At 57.4% G+C, this 13,374-nt stretch overlaps 4 protein-coding genes across 4 annotated transcripts; all 4 read left to right on the top strand.

The window, feature by feature from the left end:
* Window positions 1-1,627: 1,627 nt before the first annotated feature.
* LBRM_35_7090 (conserved hypothetical protein) lies at window positions 1,628-2,449 on the top strand (the record flags this gene model as incomplete). Its single annotated transcript, XM_001569271.1, has 1 exon — window positions 1,628-2,449. One exon carries the CDS (start codon window positions 1,628-1,630, stop codon window positions 2,447-2,449), a length of 822 nt encoding a protein of 273 aa, XP_001569321.1.
* A 635-nt stretch (window positions 2,450-3,084) lies between these two features.
* LBRM_35_7080 (conserved hypothetical protein) lies at window positions 3,085-7,161 on the top strand (the record flags this gene model as incomplete). The annotated part of the gene is made up of 1 exon (XM_001569270.2): window positions 3,085-7,161. The coding sequence occupies one exon, from the start codon at window positions 3,085-3,087 to the stop codon at window positions 7,159-7,161; it is 4,077 nt and encodes a 1,358-aa protein (XP_001569320.2).
* A 1,804-nt stretch (window positions 7,162-8,965) lies between these two features.
* Window positions 8,966-10,021, top strand: LBRM_35_7070 (putative replication factor C, subunit 5; the record flags this gene model as incomplete). The annotated part of the gene is made up of 1 exon (XM_001569269.1): window positions 8,966-10,021. The coding sequence occupies one exon, from the start codon at window positions 8,966-8,968 to the stop codon at window positions 10,019-10,021; it is 1,056 nt and encodes a 351-aa protein (XP_001569319.1).
* A 1,811-nt stretch (window positions 10,022-11,832) lies between these two features.
* LBRM_35_7060 (conserved hypothetical protein) lies at window positions 11,833-13,278 on the top strand (the record flags this gene model as incomplete). Its single annotated transcript, XM_001569268.1, has 1 exon — window positions 11,833-13,278. One exon carries the CDS (start codon window positions 11,833-11,835, stop codon window positions 13,276-13,278), a length of 1,446 nt encoding a protein of 481 aa, XP_001569318.1.
* Window positions 13,279-13,374: the final 96 nt, after the last annotated feature.

Here is a 13,374-nt window from a genome sequence, read left to right as displayed (position 1 = left end):
AAGGGGAAAAGCGGAGCAGAGCATTCGTGTCGAACACTGTGCAGAGATGCGTGCTTGTGAGTTGGTGGCCTACGTGCTCGTCGAAGCGGCGCCCTCTCTCTTGGCTTTCACCACGCCTTTCCCTCGGCATGGTTTGCCTCTGTCTTTTGGGGAAAGAGAGGGGGAAGGGGGTGTCTCTTGTACCCCCTTCCTTCTTCCCCCGCCATTTGTCTCTCCCTCTCTGCCATTTCTCTCCCTGTAGAGTACTTGTAGGGCATCCTTCATTCTTTGCTCCTGTCATCGTTCATATGCATGCCGCTACTCTTAACCTTACATGTTGTGTCTCACATCGCCGCTCTCTTCTTTGCGAAACCCTTCTCGCTGCGCACTGTTGCGCATTTTTTTCTTGCCTCTCTGCTCTCCTGTTTGTCACATCTTGCACAAATTCACTCTGCTAGCTGGGAGCACCTCAGTGCGTGGTACCCAGGGCCCAGTCCTCCTCCCCCCACTCTGTGTGAGGACGCCAAGCAGCCCCCATCATCGCTGCCAGTGCCGAAGCAGTTCCGACGTTGACAGGGTCGGGTGCCTGCGGCATGAGGAGGGTTGGAGCGCTTTACCGCTGCTGATTCCGGCGGTCGGGTCGTGGATGGCGTTGCGCCGGAGCGGCCTACGACAGCGAGCACGTGTGTGCCATCCATATGATGGGCAAAAGTGTCCCCGCTGCTGGGCGGCATCTCGCCCCCGGCGCCGGCTGACTAGCGGTGTGGGGACTCTGCGTGCCACCCCGGGGGCTGGGGCAGCTGGTGGCCGGCGCAAATGGGAGCGGGAGTGAGGCGGCCTGCGGAGCGGGGGGTGGGCGGGGCATGAGGGAGAGACGGTGCTCAGGTCACCGAGGCGGCACTGCTGTACCGCGCGTGTCCGTCGGCCGCTTGGCCCTGCGCGATGTGCCTGCTGACAGGCCCTGGGGCTAGAGTGGCGTTTGAGGTGGTGCTGCATCGCGGAGAATGGACGGGTTTGCGAGGGACAACGCTACTCAAGTGTGTCTTTCGGCGCTGGGCTTTATACTCCAAACAGCTGTTCTCCTGGCGTGCATGGACGTTGGCAAATGCAGTGACTTATGTAGGCGAGCTAGCGTTTGTGTGGGTACGTGCATCTGTGTCTTACACTCCGGTGAGCTGAAACATATGATGGAGCTGTTGGTGATGTGCAGAGAGGAACCAAGGCAGTGCAAGATGAGCGGCAACAGCTATCCCCGTCAGCTGTTTTACTCCGCTCGCCGAGGCCCATGTGTCTCATGGATGTGACTACCTTGCGACCCCGAGTCTCACCCCTCCCTCCCTCTGGCTACACCTCTCTCCACGCGTTTCTATCGCGGATGCATGATGGTGGGTCTGGGCTGAAGAAGCGGTCTCTCACGTCACGTATGGTGTGATGATGTCGACTAGCTGACAAACAAAGGGAATCGATTTTCTCCGCAGACAGCAGCGTTTGTGTCCTCTTTTTGGTGCTCATTTACTCAGAATCCGGCTCTTTTCTTCGTGGGTGTGCTTTTCGCGTGCATCGACCCATACTCGCACCGAAAACTCCCCCAGCACACACACACAGACACACACAGAGAGAGAGAGAGAGACGGAGTGGTACCGCAGTCATGTCGTCCAATCCCTTGACTTCTCCCTCACAGTCGTTGGCCGCACACTTTCCGGAGCGGACGGGTGGCCCGGCGTGGACGCGACAGGCATCTGCGAATACCACTTGGACGCTTCAAGGGCTCTTCCTGACCGACCTCTGGGAGGAGCCGCTTCACACGTGCAGCCGCACCCGCGATCGCCTTGGCTATATTGACTTCGGCATGGTGATACCACCCATCCGCGCTTTCGTGTACTCCATGCTGCTCCCCTACGCCAGTTACCCCATTGCGCTGGTTCATCTCTATGGGTTTTACCGCTGCACTCGGACAATGGTCTTTCCTAAATACTACAAGCGGCAGCGCTACTCTGAGCGCGTCATGTACGGTGTGCAGAAGCGCGTGTACAACGCGCGAGTGAGACGTATTTTGGAGTCGCAAATCGATGACGTTCAGGAAATTCAGCACGCCCTGGAGGTGGTGGGTTCGACACGTAATCAGTTCGTGGATGACCCACACCACAAGGGCACGGCCTACTTTGTAGTAGAGCAGAAAATCATGAAGCCGGAAGCCATCTTCACCGGTGAGAACTGGGCCTGGGCCTTCATCTCGGACACCTGCCGCTACGTCACGCCAGTGCTCTTCGCGTACCTGTTTCACCCGTCATGCAAACGTTTGACGGTGGACTGGCGGCTGTGGAGACAGGGTCGTCTTCAGTGGCGGCAGGTGCGCCACCCTATTCTCAATTTCTTTAAGACGTACAATGAATACAATCTAGCGATGCGACGCATTAACATTACGAAGCCTGCCCCCAAGGGTGCCCAGCCGTGGAGCCGCAACCTCTGAGCTAGCTGCCCGGGCAGGGGGCCGCTTCTTCTTCAGATTATGACGCAGATTGTCGGCGTCCCGCTACTGATTTCCTGCCTCTCTTTCTCCCCTACCCCCTCTCTCTCAGAAGAATGCGAGAGGGGAGCAGTCGAGAGTGTGCGTGAAGGTCACACGCAGCGTGACGGCTTTGCATGCATGCGGGCGGATAAGTATGCGTTTTTACTGTACATTTGTTAACGTGCGTATTGTCCCTAGACTGACGTGTGTGTGCACATCTGTGTAGGTGTACGGAGAGACGAGAGCGCAAGAAGGAAAAGGGACGAAGCCAAGTAGAGGCCGTCTCTGTTTCGCTGGCTACGCACGACCCGAACACGCGCGCGCACACCAATAGGGTGAATGGCTCAACAAGCGTGTGGCCCCGTTGTGGACGCTCTCACCTTGTTCGTAGTCTCGCTCTTCATTCTTCCTCCATACATGCACCCCTCCCTCTCTTCAAACGCTCTTTCCACGTGTCATATCATCTAACTCCGCCCCGTCCTTTCCGACCGCCAAACGACCCTGCGTTCGTGTATCTCTGTGCACCTTTCTCTGTTCGAAGCCCCACGCACGCCTGCATACGCGCACGTACTTACCAGGTGGATCGCACTCGACACATGGACATCAAAGACGACTACCGAACCTCTGTTGCACGGGCACGCAAGGAGGAGCGTGACAGTCGTGAGCGCTGTCGCCAGCTGCGCAACGAGTACCAAGATGACCTCCTCAAGACGCGCATCGCACAATTCAGAGGTTGCTTTCTGAGTGATGCTCGCTTTCACCTCACCCGCCGTTCCATAGCAGAGGAGAGCTTGATGCTCACGCTTCGAAACACTGCAGCATGCTGGTCGAAGGTCTGCGAGAGGACCATCACCCGCCAGCTCGATATTGAGTCTGCTAAGAAGCACAAAGTATTGCGCGACGCGGCCTTTCTTGAGAGTATTCATCAGCGAGAGGTGGAGGCGCAGCGCAGCGTGGAGGCGAGCGATCAGTCACGGTGGGAGGACTTGAATTCGCGGTACACCGCTCAGCTGCTCGGCGACCGCAACGCAGCAGTGAGCACAACATTGGAAGACGTGATGAAACGCACTGCGGAGTGCTTGAGTGAAATAGAGGCGAGCCACGTCGACAGCGCAGGCGCAAAGCTGCTGACGGCATTTTTGGTAAATGCGACGCTGTGGCGGCGGACCAGCGTCGACGACACCACTGCCGCAGTCGTGCGAGAGGCGTTTGATCAAATCTTCCACGGCAGCCCGTACGCCCAGTCTAGCCCAGCATTTCTCGCCCTGTTAGAGTTCTGCTACAGGCAGCACCGAACCACTCCACCGCTGGCGCAGGTGCTGCGGCTGTGTTCGGTGCCCATCTTGGTACTAGATGGCCCCAAGTACAGCGGCAAGAGTATCTTGGCCAGCTTTTTGAAGTCAAAATATCGCTTCCTGTGCATCTCCGATGAGACACTGGTGCAGCGCGCCCTGCAAGCCGCCTCTGATGAGGCGGTGAAGGAAGAGGGAGAAGGCGCTGGTGACTGGGCCCCTCTCGGGCGCTGCCTGCGCCAAGTACTTTTGGGTGGTGGCACCGTGGACGTGCAATTCATGACGGAGATGCTGTGCCTGCAGTTGACGGAGTTACGAAACGCACGTGAGGGTTTGTCGTATGACGCCATTCTGCTCGAGGGTGTCGTCCGCTCCGTTGATGGGTACAAGGCACTGGCGCAGCGTCTCAGCAGCCAACCAGTACACCCGCATCTCAAGGTTGCGCAGCGATGGGGACTGTCAACGACTGCTGACGTCGACGATGGTGCGACCAACGCGGAGGCAGCGGCTGAGAATTTGCCCCCCCTTTTGTGCCTACCCGACCATCTTTCTACGGAATGCGATACACCCGCAAAGCAGGAGCCCAAGGCGCGGCCCCTCAAGAAGGTCGACCTTGCCACCCTTCCTCCTGCAGTGCTGCCGGAGGTAGAGGACACACAGTCCGCCCAGGAAGCGGAGCGCACCTTTGTGGCGCAGGCTCAGCAGGAGCTAGCCTCTCTTCCTACGGTGATCTCCGGGATACTGCACATTAGCTGTGCCCCGGAGGAGGTTTTCCACCGCTTCGCAGGACTGCGCACGGACTGCGAGACCGGAGACAGGTACCACCTCACGTACAATCCGCCGCCCCAGGAGCGGCTTCCGTACATGGTGCCGCTGGGTCGCCCGGATGCGTCGTCGGTGGAGCTGCATGAAGCTGTCTTTCACCACATCGAGGGATGGAGCGCCACACGCCGATGGCTTGCGCAGCAGTCAGAGGGGTCTATCTTTGCCCGTGTCTACGAGCTAGCGGGCGATGGCCCAGCCATCGAGGTGCAACAGGAGGCACTGGAGGCGGTGAATCAAATTATCTCCAACTTTCGAATTAGCCAGCAGCTTCTCGACGAGCGCGATGCTTCCGCTGCCCGGCTGAGCGAGTTGGAGGCAACATGGGCGTCTCAGAAGGTCGCCCGTGAGGCGGAACGGCTGCGGCTCATCGAGCTCTACACCGAGAAAGGCGCCCCAATCCCACCGGTCCTGCAGCCTACCGTGTTGAAGACATCTAGCTCATCGGCAACGAAGCTGAGCGCTGCTGCAGCAAGCGTTATCCTCAAGGCGCTGGCAAATTTCACGGAGCTCTACGAGGCTGACTACGCCGGCGCCTGGCGCAGGACGACACAGCTGGTGCTACTCTTTCTCCGCTACTACACGAGGGTAGAGTCCCAAATGGGATTATACTGGGAGCGGCCGGATGACAAGCAGGCCATCCTGCATCGCTTCCAGCGGAGCTTCGACTCGCTGCCAGCGTCTATGCGAGTGCTACCAGCGTGCAAGGCTGAGCTACACCTTTCCCTGGACGCGCTGAATGAAGTACTGCACAGGTGCATCGCCTTGCGCGATGTCGAGGCAAGGGGTCTGCTTGACACTTTGACCAGCACGACAAGCTTCATGCGGAGCTGGCAGACACTTGTGTGCCAAGGGTTTACCCGCCTCTTACAGGCTGAGGTGGATCGCTACGTCTTTGCGATGCACATATTCTCCTTCTTCCTTGGCGCTGTCACAGGGGAACCTCTGAGGTTCGACGACGGCGAGGTGGACATGCCGCTGCTGTCAATGAACACCCCCGATCGGCCCACGCAATCAACCAGCGTTGCAGCGGATGCTTCGCCGTCGTCTTCGTCGGGCGGAAAGCCAGCCAAGGAGAAGCGGACAGCAGTAGCGAAGAAGGGGCACAAAGCCGTGGAGGAGCAGAGTGAGAAGATTGCGGAGGATCAGCTCGCGGAGGTGGTTCAAGGCGTGCTGAATGGCTTCTCGTCCATCACGGATAAACTGAAGGCTGCTGTGGAGGCTCAGGGAAAGGCGCCAAAGCGCGCCGGCGGTGGAGGCAGTGGCGGCAACAGCAGCACGAGCAACAGCCTTGCCGCACCCGCCGTCATCCTGGCCATCGCCACGGCCAAGTGCTACGGGTTTATGGAGGCGGAAAGGGCTGCTGCCGCCTCCCGGGTGGCGGCGATTCACTCTTGTGGGCGGATGTTGCTTAAGGAGGCGGAAGCGCACGCGAGGAAGATGCGCACGCGAATGGAAGCAGGCCTTTTGAAAGTGATGGAGCAGGAGGCCGCCGCCGCCAACACGGCCGTGTACATTTTGCGTGGATGTGTGGAGTCAGAGAAGAAGAGCCCCGCCATGCATCTGGGCTGCACCACATTTGCTGTGCTTCAGGAGAGGCTGCCGCGTGCCTCACCCAGCGCCGGCAGCGCTTCGGCAGCGCTGGTCTGCGCGTCGAGAATGCCAATGAAGATCAATTCCACATGTGAGGAGCGCTGCAGCTTCCTCACTGATGTACCGCTTCTTGCGCAGCTGAGAGAGCCGCAGCTCACGCTGCACCCAGGGCTGACGGCGGCGCGACTGCTCGAGCTCGTCCAGCAGTTACGTTGCGTTGCGCCTGATTACCAGCTGAGCCGATTCGACTTTCTGCTTTTGGTGGAGGGCAGTGATTACGCCGAAGCCGCGGCCGTCGGTCTGGATGCCGCGCACATGGTCAAAACCCGAGAGGAGCTGTTTAGCACCTTCGACCCGCAGTGCACCGGCTTTGTGGACTGGCGTGATGTGGTTGTGCACCTACTCTTCTGGGTTAGACCGCCCACTGCGGCAACGACGCCAGCAGCCGCCACCGCGCAGAACGAGATTCGCGATATTTCACTGCAGGATCTACTGGACACGCGCGCCAACCTTGGGGTTTGCGGGCTCAGCAAGGAGCAGTTCTTCGACATGTCGTTCTTCTTCGACCGCTACCTTGATGACGCACTGGTGGAGGCCTACACGCACATTTTGTGGTGCACGTTCCACGACGCCACCAACCACATCCTTCAGCCATACACACTGCTTGGCTTCTTGTGTGCCGATCCGCAGCCGATCCGTGGCGTCCAAAAGGCTTTTCGCATCCTCTCCGCCCCCAACGCTGAGGGCCGCATCTCCTTGGAGGAGATGGACTCGCTGTGCCACCTCAAAGCGACAAGTGAGCGCCGGATGGCCCAACTAGACCCGTGCTGCAGGATGAACTTACGGCTTCTCTTCGGCACTGCAGCGACGTGCTCCTTTGAGGATGTCTGCGCCTCGCCAATTGGTCGCAAAATGTTGAACCATGCGGACCTCTTCCGCCGCCGGCAGTTCTTCAAGCGCAAGTAGCGGATCGCCACCGCTGTTGGTGCGCGTATTGGGGCGCACTCCCGCATCACCTCTTTCCAACCATTGCTGCTGCTGGGTGTAGTGAGGCGCGATGAAAAGAACAGCAAGGAAAGAAGGATGAGAGGCAAAGCGTCGCTGTTGCCTTCAGCGTACATGCCAACTTTTTGTTGTTTTACTGTGTTACACGTGTTGTTTCCACTCGCCTTTCCCCTGTCCTTCGCTTTGCCTGCTCACGGAGCCATGCACACGCAGAGAATGTCATGCACGCACCCACAGAGTTTGCGTTGCTCTTATTTCTTGGCCTTCTCTCCCCTTCTACGGGCCTTTTTGGCTTTTGTGTTGTTCGTCCGACATGCGTGTCTCTCTACCTTAGACAGTGTTCAGCCCCGTAGTGGTCACTTGACAAGCTCCCCACCTCGCCCCTTTCCCTGACACCGTCAATCCAGGCACTTTGGCTTTGCTGCCCTTTGTTCTGTTGCTGTTCTTTTCATGTACAGTAGGTTTTATAACTGGTCGGGATGTCCGTCGCGTATCAGGAGGAGCGCTGGGCCGTCGCGCATGTGGGGTGGGTATGTCTGTTTCAATGCCAATATTACTCAAGCGAACGCCCACAAGCAAAGAAAATAGCAGACGTGCTGACGAGCTCAACAGGGCAGAGGAGGGACATAAATGCTGTAAACCGATGGTTCTGCGGTGAAAGCGACGGGCATCGTTTCTGGCTTGCACTCTCTCGCCCACTTCTTGTGACAGCGGCCAAGGGTGGTGCTTGGCGTCCAACACGCAGCTCGGCGCGGCACTGTACGGAAGCGATGATCTGTTGCCAGCCACATGCGAGCTAGAAGGGGTTTGCCTATCGCTGAGTCATCTTCCGTCCCTACAAAGTCGGTCTTCTCCTTGCATATCGCCGTCTGTGCCTGTGCTTTCAGGTGAATTGTGGTGGCGTACCCGATGTGCGGCCTGGCGTTAAAGGAAGCTCTTCTCCTCTTTGTCTGCTCTTGTTACTCCCACTCCAGCGCGCCATGCCTCTGCCGATGCGGGTGCCTGAGCTTCTCCTTCGCTCGTATTTGGATGCTTTTGGGTAGTTCTGCCTGGTAAGCTCAGTTGTACGGCGGTGATTACGCGTTTTCTGTGACGATGGTGACCGCATCGGCGCCACCCACCACCCACCCACGCGTGATAGCACTCTCCTCTTGTCTTCTCTTTCTCTCATATGTTTGGCGTTCAATGTGTCTCATTCGTGCGCCACGAGCTGCAAGAGGGAGGAAAACGAAGAACATAAGGGCCCGTTGGCGGTCTCTCTCTTTCAGTTCGATAAGGGGGTGGAAAACTTCTCTCTATAAGAGAGAGAACGGTGCAGCAAGTTCCCCATCCTTTTGCCGAAAAAGGGCCATTCATTGACTCTGTATGCTTGCGGGTATTTGCCTCATGCAAGACGGTATTAGCGCATCTTTCTCTCTCGTTCTCTTCCTCCCTCTCGGCTTTCTTCCTCTCTCTCTCTCTCTTCCTAGCCCTGGCGGCGTGTGAGACATCCTGCGGAGTTGCTGTGAGGTGCAGTGTACACTGAGCGCACCGTCTACTTCTGGTTGCTGCTACTACTGTTTACTGGCTCACGCAGAGAGAGAGAAACGTTCAATAGATCCTGGCAGAACCCTCGCCTAGGAGGTGCACATCGAGCAGGCAGTGCGTTGCCGTCTTTCAGAGCTCTTTTGTTGTTGTTGTTGAGCTTCCGCGGCTTGCACTGGTGAGTCTCCCATCCCCCTCTCTTGACTCGTCTGCGCTCGTGAGGGTTGGGGCTGCATCAGCCATGCTGTGGGTGGACCGGTATCGACCAAAGACTCTCAAGGATGTCGAACTATACCCAGAGTTGAGGGAGGTGCTAACCCGCCTTTCCAAGGCGCAGGATCTTCCGCATCTCTTGTTCTACGGCCCGTCGGGCAGCGGTAAGAAGACACGCGCCATGGCCATGCTACATGAAATCTACGGCCCCAGTGTTTACTCGGTACGTCTGGAGCACAAGAGCGTGCAGGTGTCTGACAGCAAGGTCGTGGACATCGCCACTCTCAGCTCACCCCATCACATCGATATTAACCCATCCGACGCCGGCTACTACGATCGCTCCATTGTTATGCAGATGATCCGTGAGATCGCGCAGACGGTACCGCTGCACACCACGGTCAACAGCGGAAAGAGCGTGCCATACAAAGTGGTGGTGCTTAACGAAGTGGATAAGATGAGCCGCAGTGCCCAGCATGCGCTTCGCCGGACAATGGAAAAGTACATGAGCACCTGCCGCCTCTTCCTCCTCTGCAACTCAACCTCGCGCCTTATCTCGCCACTGCGGTCTCGTTGCCTCGGAATTCGCGTTGCCTTGCACTCAAAGGAAAATCTGAAGCTGGCCGTGCAGCGCGTGTGCGAGGGAGAGGGCCGACCGCTTCCGTCGGAGGCGTTCTTGCACGCACTCGCGCTGCGCTCTGATGGCAACCTGCGCCGCGGGCTCTTAATGCTGGAGGCGTCCGCGATGACGAGGGTGGATTGGAGCGGCAACGGTGCCACAATACCACAGGCGGACTGGAAGTTGTTTCTGGACGAAATCTCGCACGACATTGTGGCGGAGCAGACACCGAAGAGGCTGCACGAGGTGCGCCTTAAGTTCTACGATCTCCTCGCCCAGTGCATCTCTGGTGAGACCATCCTGAAGACACTGGTGGATAGCTTGCTGACGGCTGTGCCGCCGACCCTTCAGCGCCCACTGATTGAACTCGCCGCCAAGTACGACCACAACATGAAGCTCGGGACGAAGCCAATTCTGCATCTCGAGGCATTTGTGGCAGGTGTCATGAAGCTCATCAAACAACATTAGCGGACCCTCGGCTTGCCAGTGGGTGGGGCGGTGCTCTTAGTTATGGAGACGACGCTGGTACCGTGTTATGCACCGAACTCCTCGAAGAATATGCCAAAGTGGAAAAGATGAGGACAACACGCTCGCCTACTTTTCGTTTTGGTACTCAGCTAAGGTGATGTTGGGCTGCAAGATGGGCATAGAGAAGGTGTCGCGTTGGGAAGCACTCCCAGGGAGATAAGCGAACAGCAACAGCAGAGGGAAAAAGGAACACAAGAAGCGAATGCGCTCGCTGATACGCGATCACGCCCCCGTAGAGAAGAGCTCGTGGTGTAGAAGGCCCTGGTGCTGCTGTATAGCACAGCACCTCTCTCCCTTGCTCACAGATAAGCCGGCAGCCTCTTTATTTGGGTTTCGGTGTTGTTTGCCATTGTTTGAGACTGCCTTTCTCTATTACCTCACTTTCGCGTGCTGCGCTTGATGAGCACTGCTCATCTTCTCTCATCTTCGCCTTTGCGCTCGTCCCCCATTTCTTCCCTCGCCCGCCCTCCTCTTCGGTACGCGTGTGCGTTGCACCGGTGATGCGCTATAGAGAGGCCAGGATAGCATCTCTCTGCACTCAGATCACATCTAGCGCCAATTTTATAAAAGTTTGCCCCTTAAGGAGGAAACGAAAGGTGCGAGAGTCACTGTAGTGCTCTTCCTCTCTTTTCTTCCCACGACGGTCATGATGCTCTTCCGCGTCACGGCGCCGAGTTGTATGCTGTTTCGCCCCACGATGCCGAACATGATGCTCTTACAGCCGACGAACGTGAGCTTTGTGGCGCACTGGTTTTGCGGTCACAAGTACCGTCATCGCTTCATGCGCGACAAGCGCTTTCACCCCTCGCATCAGGCCGCCTGTGACGCTCGCAATCGCTTCAGCAAGCGACGCCATTTTAAGACAAACAGATGGAACTACACACAGGCGTACAAGGACATGCCGTAATGTTGTCGCTGCGAGGCAAAGTTGCCTACACATACACGTGGAAAGAACAAGTTGGGAACGACAAGGAGACACTCGGTGCGTGCGTGCATGTGTGTAGGAGGCGCTTTTCGGGCACGCGCGGTGTTATTCTGGACTGCTACACGACACTGTTTGGAGGCTGCAAAGTGCTAGTTAAGAAGGATTGTGATATCGTTGTGTTGTCACACCCACCCACTCACACACACACGTGCTCTTCTCCTCAGCGCAGCGAGTGTGTAGGGAAAAAAAAGACCGAATACCGACACCATATCGAGAGAGAGAGAGAGTAGGTAGTGCGCATGCAGCTGTCATCTTCGCGGCTGCCGTACTTGAAAGCGAAGGTGCGACCGTGTGGCCTGATACGGATGCGTGCGCCTATGTTGGCACACATGTCAGCAATGTGAATAGGTGCACCGATATCGCCGAGAAGCAGCGTGCTCTCGTCTCTCACCTCTTAGCATGCACACGTGCTTCATATTGAATAACATCACCGCGTCCCCTCTCTTCCCCTCATCTTTCGCCGTATCATCTCTCTCTCTCTCTCTCTGAGCATGCTCTTGGCTAGACGAGAGCAGAAAAAAAAGCGAGCAAACCCATCCGCACGCATATAGAAAGGCGGCTCTTGTGCCGTGACAGTGTCGAGACCCTAGCAACTAAAACAGACCAAGAATCGCATAAGCTGAGGTGAGTTTGCCATTGAGTCCCTCTAAGTCAGCCAGCCAGAACACGCGCTAGAATGCCAACTCCGCGAAGTCAGTCACTCAATACCATACGTAGTTCACTCGGTTACCTTCTCTAGCATCTATGTGGAATTGTATGGTCCGCTATGGAGTGTCTTCGTGACGAGCTGGACGCCACAGTACTCTTTGGCTCTGGGTATGTGTGTGTTGTCGGCCCGCCAAGCAGCGGCAAGACGACGCTCGTGCTTGAGTACCTGGTGGCCCGTGAGCGACAGGCCCTGCGCACTGGCGGTGGCGACGACGCAGCAGCCGTCTCTGTGGAGTATGTGAGCGCTCGCAGTACGTCGCATGGGCTTCTTCGGTACTTAACACATCGCCTGCTTCCCAGTGCGCGACGGCGGCGCCTCAGCTACGAGTGTACCCCGCTGGAGTTTGGTGCATCGCTTGTCGAGTGGGTAGAGGCTCACCCAGAACAGTCGGAGCTGCACCTTGTCGTTGACGACGCCGACATGTTGGAGTGCAGTCTGGAAGAGATGAATTTGTGGCTCTCGCACTACTTGAGCATGCCTGTCAAGCAGAGATGCACCGTTATTTTGTGGACGATATCGGAACTACCGTTGCGTCTGTCCAACTGCTTCCGATACCACTTCATTGCTCACCCGGAGCCGCAAAGCATCGTGCAGTGGCTGCGGCGTCAGTTTGAAAAAGACCAGAGGCTCTTGTCTGATCCTGAATCGGAAGAGGAAGACTCGGAACTTGTGGCTGACGCCTCTTTGACGATCACACTGAACGCCGAGGAAGTGAATCGTGTCGTCTTGGATGCGTTTGCCTACTACGCCACGCACCAACCGATGTGTTCTTCCGTTGTGAGCCGCGACGTTCGTCTGCTCATTCAACGCGTGTATCAGATCCTCCCCCCGCTGTTGCTGGAAGTGGTTGCCGCCCCATCCGCAGTGCCGAGGAAAGCTGGAGAGGCGGCGGCATCTGTGTCCACCGCCACGAACGCAGCAAAGAAGCTGAATGCACGTCATTTCGCCGCAGCCTGGGGCCAGTACCGGATCGATAGTGGTGGTGGCACTTCGTCAGCGATGGCTGGATCTAGCGCCGTGGGCGGTGGTGATGGCGCCGCGGCGTCTGTGCAGAACCCACTCGTGATGGCTCTCAAGCGCCTGGGCTACTCAGCAGTGCTCCTCGCCTTTGCCGCCTTCTACGGTGGGGCGGTGCCGAAGCGCAAGCAGCATCAGGTGTTTGGTCGCATGGGGAATGGTGAGAGCAAGGCGCCGATGTCTGAGGCGAATGGCCAATCGCACAAGGCCGCCATTCTCTCCGCCTCTGCCCACATCCTGACGGTGCGCCGGCTTGGTTTTTTATACGATGCGATGCTGCAAATGTGTACGCCGCACATTGACCCGCTCGAGTTTTCAACAGCAGACGTGGCGCTGCAACACGTGCAGGGCTTCCTCGCTTGGGGTTTACTCACCCCTGTCGTTTCGCAGCGGCATCGCTCTTACCACTGCTGGATTCCAGTAAGTACTGCCCAGCAACTGGCTCGTGAACTATCCCTGAGCTTATTTGACCTAATTCCCGCTTGACGACGTGGAGTGGTATTCTTCTGCTGTTGTCTCTTTGTTCTTTAGCGCGTTTGTCACCTCGCTGTGCATGGGGAGGAGGAGGGGGAGTAAGTAGGC

Source organism: Leishmania braziliensis, chromosome 36, assembly GCF_000002845.2.
Source record: "Leishmania braziliensis MHOM/BR/75/M2904 complete genome, chromosome 36".
Taxonomy (NCBI): domain Eukaryota; phylum Euglenozoa; class Kinetoplastea; order Trypanosomatida; family Trypanosomatidae; genus Leishmania; species Leishmania braziliensis.
This window is presented reverse-complemented; position numbering and strand designations above follow the sequence as displayed.